Below are 9,666 nucleotides of genomic sequence, written 5' to 3'. Positions count from 1 at the left end.
TTAACGTTTTGTAATCCATTCAGCTGATTCCTGAGTCTGGTGGTATCACTTTTAGCATAGCTTAGCAACATCCATTGAATCTGATTAGACCATTAGCATCGTGCAGAAAAACCCCCAAAGAGTTTTGATATTTTTCCTATTTAAAACTTGACTCTTCTGTAGTTAAATCGTGCTTTGCTGCCGTTACATGGCTGCAGCAGGCGCAATGATATTACGCAGCGCCTGAAAATAGTCCCCTTGGAAACTTTCAATAGCAGGGGACTATTTTCGTAAAAATAAAAAAATTGGAGTGTCCCTTTAAACTTTACAAAATGTTTATTTATTAACCTTTTTGCCTCTCTGAGACTTCATGGTTTTGTTTTCCGACTGAAATACTTCACTGTCACAATTTAAAATAATTACTTATAAACTTAAAGCAACACTATGTAGTTTCCATGTAAAAATGACTTACAGCTCCCCCATGTGGTTGAAAAGCGCAACAGTGCCTGGTATCAGACACTCTTCTGCAGGCAGGGGGAGAGGCGGGGCTGTGTTTCCTACCCTCCACCACCACTTTCAGAGTGTGGTTGTAGCAGCTAGGAGGCTGCTCGGGTTGCAGCAACAGTACAATTTGTCCAGTTAAAAGTTTTTCTATCACTGAAATAATTTTAGAGACATTATTTAAAGGTAAAAAAACTACATAGTGTTGCTTTAAGTGTCAGTTTCACCTCTCCATCATTTTGTTATCTCCTCACAGCTCCTGATCGTAATCATATTTCTGTTAGGCTGCACCTGCTGCTCTGCTTTCAGCTCATGTCACCATGTGCAGGGATCAGGAAAAACTTTTAGGTTCAAACCATGATTAAATCAAACAGGACGTCAAGTCGAATATTCCCCGCCTGTTCCAGTTAATAATGATTGACGAGTGGTTTAATTCAAACAGAAGTGAATAAAGGAACAGTGGTGCAGGTGTATTTTCATCCTTCAGCCGCTACTAGAGGTCTCAGGGGAAAGCGGAGATCTTTTGGTGTGTCAATCAAAAGACACCAATCCTAAACGTGACATCCTTTGAGACCTAACCTAGAAAAGACACGTCTGTCATAGAGCTCTTGTAAGCATTAAGCAGGTCTGAGATACTCTGAGAACGGATGAATAGATTCTGATTCACTTCCAAAACATGAAATTCCCAGAGACATGGAGTGTTTTGTTTTAATGTCAAGGTGAAATCGAAATCCAAGCTTTTTAGTTAAATTGTGAGGTTTACCGGTTTTAATTTTGCAAGTGTTTGAATAGCAATGTAAAAATTATAGTTGAGTCTCAGCGGATTCAAATAGCCGGCATTTACACTTTTTGCTGCTCTGTAGACACTGATTTCACAGAATACATTCCGTGTTATTAAACTTTGCTGCTTGCATGAATAGTCTGTGTAACATTGCAGATGTGTGCGTGTTTGTGTGTGAGAAAGAGAGAGAGGTTGTGTGTACTGTATGAGTGACAATATGCTTAAGAGTAAAATGTACCAGCATTGGTACGACACCATGTAAACTAGTTAACTTAAATGACCATTAGACTAGCTCATCATAGCGTAGCAAAAATATTTAAGGCATTTGATGATTTGAAAATATTATTTATGATATTTGATGTAAACGCATATTGTTCCTTCCTATGGCCTTAAACTCCATATTTTCTTTGAAGTGTATTTGTTGTTCATTGTGTTTGTATTTAGCCATTTTAACCTAAAATAACAAAAACTATTTTTTTAAAGGTTTTGGGTTTATTTAAACGGCTTCACCCATATATTTTATTGTTTTATGTCTTTGGACATTTTTTTAAATGTCTAATATCGTTTAAATTAAATAAAGTTCCATTTGAAATCAAAGGTCTTGTGGTCATTGTGTGTTTTCTTGTCCACTGAGTCACAGATTTACACAGATTTTTGTAGTAATTTTACTTAAATCAATCAAGATGTAATGGCTGCGATTCATCCAACATAGTAAATTGTTGTGGCTGAAACTATTTTATTGAAATGTTAATGTAAAGGACATACATCATAGTAAGGTGTGATGACTGCCAAAGCAATTGACAGATAAGGAGCAAGGCTTTGACACGTGAAGCTCACATGAACTTCGTCTATTTCCACTTGCCCTTCTCATAGTCCCACTTAGCGGAGAAACTTTCCACAGGATTTATTCGCATGTCCAGCATTCTCTTCACTTGCATGGCCTGCCACTCCTCATCAAAGGTATGTGGATGAGGTGGATATACTGAAGACACAAAAAACCAGACTGACCAGACTGCCATGCAAAAAATAAGTGCATAATTTGCATGCACCTCTAGCTTTTTGTACTTATTTACCCTTTAAGTACTGCCCTAGTGAAAAACTTAACATACAAATGTACCTCTTTTGATAGTGTAGAACACAAAAATATGCTTATTTCAGATACACATTAAAATGAAAGTTGGGTTAGTTAGTAAGACCTAAAATAAAACCCTTTTCAACTTACATTTTCTCATTGTGAAATTTAAGGTTTTAAAAGCTTACATTTTTAAGGTGTAAACAAATTTAATTGTACTTAAAAAATGAAGGCACCAAAAAATTGTAAAAAAAAAGGGGCATATCTAAATCAAAATACTGTATGTGCATGATTATCTATCTGTAAACAATCAAAAATGAATGTTTAAAAAACTACAATTAGCAAACAGTGCGAGATCTCCGTTTTCAATTTAATGATATGATAATATTATATGGAATTAGCACAAGCAGACTAGGTTGTTTTCAACCCATGGTTAAATAAAATATGGACAAACCCAACTCTTGGGTTCAAGTTAACTTTTAAAATGCATTTTGCAATTTGCATTTTTTATGTGCACAAGTAAAACCTAAAACATAAGTGAATGTCATTTCTTACCATAAAGCCTTTGCCAGAGGAGGACCAGACCAGTGACACCAATAAAGAAGAAGATCCCACCAAACACAGTTTTCCACTCATGGGTCGGTCTCTTCATCTCTGCGTATGTGAGATTAAACATCATCCTGTACAAGGCAAATAAAATTTCACAAGTGACTTAATAAAAACTACAACAGATTTACATTTTTAATATCATCTTATTGTGATTTGCCCTCTAATTTCTTGTCTAAAAAACCCCATTAAATGGCTTAGGTAGTGCAGATTTCCTTCTATATTATATATTATATTATATTATATTATATATTATATTATACATTATATTATATTATACAGATATTTTGTACACTACACTCACCTAAAGGATTATTAGGAACACCATACTAGTACTGTGTTTGACCCGCTTTCACCTTCAGAAATGCCTTAATTCTACGTGGCATTGATTCAACAAGGTGCTGAAAGCATTCTTTAGAAATGTTGGCCCATATTGACAGGATAGCAGTTGATGGAGATTTGTGGGATGCACATCCAGGGCACGAAGCTCCTGTTCCACCACACCCCAAAGATGCTCTATTGGGTTGAGATCTGGTGACTGTGCGGGCCATTTTAGTACAGTGAACTCATTGTCATGTTCAAAAGACCAATTTGAAATGATTTGAGCTTTGTGACACGGTGCATTATCCTGCTGGAAGTAGCCACCAGGATGGGTACATGGTGGTCATAAAGGGATGGACATGGTCAGAAACAATGCTCAGGTAGGCCGTGGCATTTAAACGATGCCCAATTGGCACTAAAGGGCCTAAAGTCTGCCAATAAAACAGCCCCACACCATTACACCATTGCATTAATGAGAAATTGAACAGGTGTTCCTAATAATCCTTTAGATGAGTGTACGTGCCTAATTGCATATAGTACTAATAAATCCATAGCATGAAATACCAACGCAATTTTCTCTTCTTTCGAGAGGTTGTTCCAGGGGCCCATCTCCTTCTGCTTCAGGCTCTTATCCACAGCGTTGAGGGTGTCACGGTATGGCCTATCGGGCAGAGGAGTGTCCAGACGGTCATTGTACAAAGGCAGAGACATGTCAGTTTGCTGTGCCACTTCTGAGAGAGAAGAAAGAAACGAACAATCATGCAAAGTAAATAAAGAGAAACACAAAAATGATCAAGAATCTAAAATGACCAAGGCATGAACAGCTACATTTTGTAGAATGATGGATATGGAAAAAACTCTGGACCATAAGGTACAGGAAGTAACATTTGATGAATAATTTTGAGAATGCAGAAATGAAGCGTGGATATTTGTTTAAGAGGACATTTAGGCTTACCATGGCCATGGCTGGCAGTTCTGGCACTGCTATAGCTGAAAGCAGCAACTGTCCGTCTGGACAGAAGCCCCGCTACACGACCGGCAGTCAAACGCAGCATCTAAATAACAAGCGAAATTGAAAACACACACACTCGAACCCACTCAGGAAGAGGTTAAATACCAACAAAACAAATGTTGTAACTGCGTTTTAGTACTACTAGTACTAGTTATCAATCAACACAAACTCAGCACACCTGATAAACGATAGGCGGCGCGTAACTTAGGCAACAACACAGTCGAATCAAAACAAATGTGACGTTTCGGGCGTCATGACATTTAAAAATACATTTCCAACCCATGTTTGTTAAACTAACTTACCGATGTCCGTGTGGTTTTTATGTGGAAAAAAACATGGAACATTCTGTCAGGAGAAATAATAGGCTTGTTCGACTTGCGGATGACATCAACATACCGCGAGAGCGATTCGAGAACTCATGCGAAGGAGTCTGCTGTCGCATAGCTCTCGCGGTACTGTGATGTCATCTCCATTCGCTTCTTGCGACGCCACATGAAGTCGAACAAGCTTAGCGATACCCTGAAGTGATTTATTTTGGATTGCGACACTGGTAATGTAAGTGTCTTTTATTGTATATCTGAGTGTCTGTTTGATCATTAGGGATTGATATTAAAACCCAGTTAAGACGTGAATTGGCCTATGCTATCATAACATCGTTTAAAGGTCCCATTCTTTCTGTGTTTTTGAAGCTTTGATTGTGTTTACAGTGCACAATATAACATGTGTTCATGTTTAACCTGTAAAAAACGTAGTATTTTTCACACAATTTACTTATCTCTACACTGAAAAAAATAATTCATTGACTTTAATAATTTTTTTTAGGTTAGTGGTTGCAATCAATTTATTTCAGCTAAATTTAAACAATACGTAACAAGTTCTGATTGTGTAGCTTGTTTAGTGTGTTGTGATTCGACAGCAGCTAACCCAGCTAACACAAATACTTAACTGTTACCAGTGTTGGGGAAAGTTACTTTTAAAAGTAATGCATTACAATATTAAGTTACTCCCCAAAAAAGTAACTAATTGCATTACTTAGTTACATTTCAAGGAAAGTAATGCTTACGTTACTTTTAAGTTACTTTTGCGTTACTTTTTCTTATTTGGCTGAGGCTTGATCTCTTTCAGGCCTTGCAGGTGTTTTTTATGATCGCAAAAATGTCAAGCTCTGGCCTGCCATCTCCGTTTCTGACTCAAACTGTTCCCGCTCAGGCGCACAGAGTGCGTAATTCTATGTTAATATGTTCAGTTTAATTCAGTACATTAATTTATTTTTAAATTGAATTAATTAAACTGAAAAGTAACTTGCATTACTTTTTTATAAAAGTAACTCAAATATTAATGTGTACATTTATAAAGTAATGCATTACTTTACTCGTTACTTCAGAAAAGTAATATTATTACGTAATGCACGTTATTTGTAATGCGTTACCCCCAACACTGACTGTTACGTAACGTTAACATAATATGATGACCAAACTTACGTCGTGGCGACCGGAAAAGTGAAATTCCTGGATTTGTCGCCTCAACGTAACTTCGCAACGTAATCTGCCTGTCGTGGGCAAGTCATGACAATGGATTAAAAGTTATGTGTTGGTAAGTTTTGTGTTTGGGTCTCAGTTCAGAGAAACGACCGGTTTCTGTTAGACACCGTGCTGTGCACGCGCGGTCACGCGCTCAGATTGAGTTCAGCTGAAGGTGGGAGGCGCGTGATGTTTTTTGTTTCCCATGTAAAGAGCAGCACATACGGTGGTTAAATATCTATTCTATTTTGATTTATTTAAGGGACACTTTGAGACTGAACAGTTTTAACAAGCTAACCTAAATAGAAAATGAAATGAATGTTTATATTCATTATATTACCATTCATTGTAATGGCAAGAAATTACCTCCCTGGGACTTAACAGTTACGTTGTAAGTTATGAAATTACCAAAATAGTACAAATGTATTACGTAACTGGAACGTACTTGGTTATCTCGTGATGTTAGGAGACCATAGTAACAACATAGTGTGATTTGGTACTGTATGGTAATGAAATTAACTCTCTAGGATGTAACAGTAACGTTGGCAGCTGGTAATTAATGAAATTACAAAAAATTACCAATAAATTATGTAACTAGAACGTCATGTGTTAGCTGGGTAGCTTAGCGGAGTCGTTTGAGCTTAGCTGGTGACTGACGTATTCCTCTGGGCAAAGGTTAAAAACTCTTCTAGTGACGTCATTTAACCGGGAAGTAAAGGGCTGTAGTCCAAACCGGCCATTCGCTGTAGGCTTTGAAAGGGGAATTCTGTTAAAGAAAATATATCGCCTGGCAGTGAACTTTGAGCTTATGCCAACTTTACACACTAACTAGGGTTTAAAAATGGGATCAGGAAGAACGTGACCTTTAATGTAATGTTGTAGTGTTTCCTATTATATTTAATTATATTTATAAGTCCATGCATTTTATGACGTAAGAGTTTGTGATTGGTCCATATTTAGTGTTGATGACAGTTTTAAAACGTCATGTCTTTAAAAGTATATTCCTGATGAAGGTTGCTTTTGTTAATTAATAAATATATCTAGCAAGCATTGGTAATGTGCAGATTTTTTTACTACTACTAGTAATAACTTTACATGATCTTATAGACGTAATAGCAGTTTTACACATATAGGCCTAGATCTTTTAATGGGAAACAAATATATTGCAGAATGGATAAAAACAACATCATCTCATTGTAAAATTATTTGGATGATTATTATTTACGTGTACCGTGTGTTGTTTAATTCCGACTTCTGTACAGAACCAAACCCAAATGCCAGCTTGCCGGGTCCGTTCACATAATAATCTTCTGCTGTTTTTTACAGTAAGTCTTACTTCACACAACTACTCTGGATCCTCACAAACAGAATAATACAGAGTAAATAAATATCTTGATTATGTTCATAAACAAATTTTCATTAATTTGTGCAAAGTTTAAAGTTTCTGATCTGTCTGTGTGCTGACGAAGAGACATCTTGTAATTTAAATGGACGATAGGCCGGAGCTCAAAGTGACCTTCAAACTCTCACCCAAATAAACAACAAATAGATAACACACTACATTTTAAAATATCTATTTTAATCTCAAACCTATTTTGATACGTCTATGCACTCTTAAAAATAAATATAATAAAAATAAATATTCTTATCAGGCTGTATGTTTCTATAAAGAAGAACATCCACAGAAACTTTCTGTTGCACAAAAGGGTATTGTCTAAAAAATGAAAAAGTTTTTTTGTGGAACCAAAAATGGTTCTATTATGGCATTGCTCTGTGGAGAACCCTTTATAGCACCTTCATTTTAAAAAGGTTAGCTCAGTCTTTAGACGTCATTCAATAAAGACTGTTTTAGTCTGTATACACATTGTGCATTATTTTATGGCAGAGATTGTAAGATAAACTTCATCTGTAAATTATTATATGCTCATCGGTTTCTGCAAAGTTGGTCTATTCATCCAAAAATATCAAAAGTATGAAAATGTCCCCCCTTTCATGCTACATGATATCTTTGGAAGCTGTTGAATAGCCATTTTGACAACGTTTTCAAAAAGTGCACACATGCATTTTTCTTCTCTGTTTGTGAACCGTCTCCCCCTGCTACTTCTAGAAAGTCCACAATGTACTCACAGTTTTCCTGAGAGACGAGACGTTAAGATGGCAAAACCACACGCAAAATAAGAATGTTTGCAAAAAACCAAACAAACAAAAAAGTATTTTAAAATATGCACACTTGCTTTTCTTAACGTGTAAGAAACTGCCTGGGTTGCTTGCACACAAAACTGATCAGAAAAACACAGAGAGAGAGAGAGAGAGAGAGAGAGAGAGAGAGAGAGAACGAGAAAGAGAGAGAGAGAGAGAGGGTGGGGGTGTTGGGTTTAATATGGATTTTAAACAGTCTGAGACTCTGCCAGTACAAGTAAACAATCTGGGACAGTCATGTGATCGCAGTGGGATGCCAACACTAAATTTAACTCTTAAACTATCAAATGTATTTTGTGCTGTTTTTTTCTGCATTTTTCTATCTCACATTTAGTATCGCTGTCCAAAAAAAGATGTTTTAAACATTTGTTTCTTGGTATTGGATTGTTTTATTTATAGTTTGCATTCTGGGAAATGGTCAACATTCAGAGAACGGAGGAAGTAAAGACCCTGAAGAAAACAGCAGAGAAAAGTATGAGAAAAGAGGAGTAGGAGAGAGAAGGGGGGGGGGGGTCTGGATCTTGTCCAGTTCTGGGTTTGGCCCAATGCAATGTGAACTAAAGTCTGCTTCATAAGGCTGTGAGCTTGCCTGCTGTATATGTTCACAGCCAACAAACAGACACCAAAGCTGAAAGAGAGGGATAAAGAAAGATAATGAATAGTGTGTCTCAGGGGTCAAATGAGGACTGCACTCACTGCAGAATATTCAAGCACATGCCTTTAAACCTTGATAGTGGGTACAGACATTCTCATTTTTGATATACAGTATCAAGCACAGAATAGAATAAACATTACTAACCCTTAACTGCCCCCCCCCCCCTTTTTAAGTCAAGTTAAAAATACAAAAAAAGTTTTTGTTACACTTTTAGTGATTTTACCAACAAAGGCCACTAGGTGTCATTGGTTTGCTGCATTCTATTGTCATAAATTAATAAATCATGGTGACTGCATTATTATTAGGCCTACTGAAAGGGTTTAAATATATGGAAACTACATTCTTAGAGCTTTCCAATGATATATAGGTTCAATATTTTGTAAGATTTATACTAGGATATTAGTATTATAAATATGTAAAAACAAATTCGTCCCACTTGTGGGACTGTGACATTTTAGAAATAGCTCTCACTACGTTACACTTTTCGCAAATTTCAAAACTAGACACCAGTGGCGGCTCGTGACTGCACTTCCGAGGATGCGCTAATTCAAAATAACTGTTCGGATTGTCACGTGTGGTTCCCTTTTCCAAAATATGTGTCATGCATGTGGAGAGATCTTGTGTGCATCACGTGTTTTGTCAAAATAAGTGCCTGCTGGAGACACGTCAAAACCGTTTATGATAAAAGAGACGCTCACATTCCCTAAATGCACGCAAAACACTCCCTTAACAGTAAACTCTGATTACGCATGAGATTGTGCGAGTATCTGGCACACGCGAGCGTCTCCGTACCTTTCAAATTCAATGCAGCAGGCACTTATTTTGGCATGACACGTGATGCACACACAATCTCCCAAAGCGCAGAACACATATTTTGAAATGACGAACCACACACATGACAAGCTACATACATGAACTTCGCATCATGTGCTTCAAAAAAAGAAGTCACCAGCCGCCACTGCTGGACACTTAGTAAAAATGTTTGGGCCCACCTGTGGGCCAGTGACAGTTAAGGGTTAA

General features: G+C 37.0%; 2 protein-coding genes across 5 annotated transcripts in view; one reads left to right on the top strand and one right to left on the bottom strand.

The window, feature by feature from the left end:
* Positions 1–1,977: 1,977 nt before the first annotated feature.
* cox4i2 (cytochrome c oxidase subunit 4I2) lies at positions 1,978–8,117 on the bottom strand. 4 transcript variants are annotated; one of them, XM_073875135.1, is made up of 5 exons: positions 8,027–8,117; positions 4,216–4,315; positions 3,833–3,991; positions 2,889–3,026; positions 1,978–2,243 (listed from the first exon to the last, which is right to left on the bottom strand). In XM_073875135.1, the coding sequence occupies exons 2-5, from the start codon at positions 4,313–4,315 to the stop codon at positions 2,110–2,112; spliced, it is 531 nt and encodes a 176-aa protein (XP_073731236.1). In that variant the 5' UTR covers positions 8,027–8,117; the 3' UTR covers positions 1,978–2,109. The 4 variants fall into 4 exon arrangements, with proteins under 4 accessions (XP_073731236.1, XP_073731235.1, XP_073731234.1 ...); XM_073875134.1 differs by having other exon boundaries at positions 7,920–8,106; XM_073875133.1 differs by lacking the exon at positions 8,027–8,117 and adding an exon at positions 4,575–4,631.
* Positions 4,807–9,666, top strand: part of LOC129430723 (protein FAM110A) — a 36,252-nt gene continuing 31,392 nt past the window's right edge. Inside the window, exon 1 of the mRNA XM_055188226.2 lies at positions 4,807–4,827. The gene's annotated coding sequence lies outside the window, so the exon portion shown is untranslated. The remainder of the gene's footprint in view (positions 4,828–9,666) is intronic.

Source organism: Misgurnus anguillicaudatus, chromosome 13 (genome assembly GCF_027580225.2).
Source record: "Misgurnus anguillicaudatus chromosome 13, ASM2758022v2, whole genome shotgun sequence".
NCBI classification, from domain to species: Eukaryota; Metazoa; Chordata; class Actinopteri; order Cypriniformes; family Cobitidae; genus Misgurnus; species Misgurnus anguillicaudatus.
Note: the sequence above shows the minus strand (reverse complement) of the source record. Positions and strands in the feature narration are given on the sequence as shown.

Coding starts and splice junctions, on each gene's coding strand:
- cox4i2 (XM_073875132.1), bottom strand. CDS start 4,555: ATGGGTTGGAAATGTATTTTTAAATGTCATGACGCCCGAAACGTCACA. Junction 4,316..4,450: donor CGCCGCCTATCGTTTATCAG/GTGTGCTGAGTT, acceptor CTTGTTATTTAG/ATGCTGCGTTTGACTGCCGG. Junction 2,244..2,888: donor CCTCTGGCAAAGGCTTTATG/GTAAGAAATGAC, acceptor TTGTGTCTTCAG/TATATCCACCTCATCCACAT.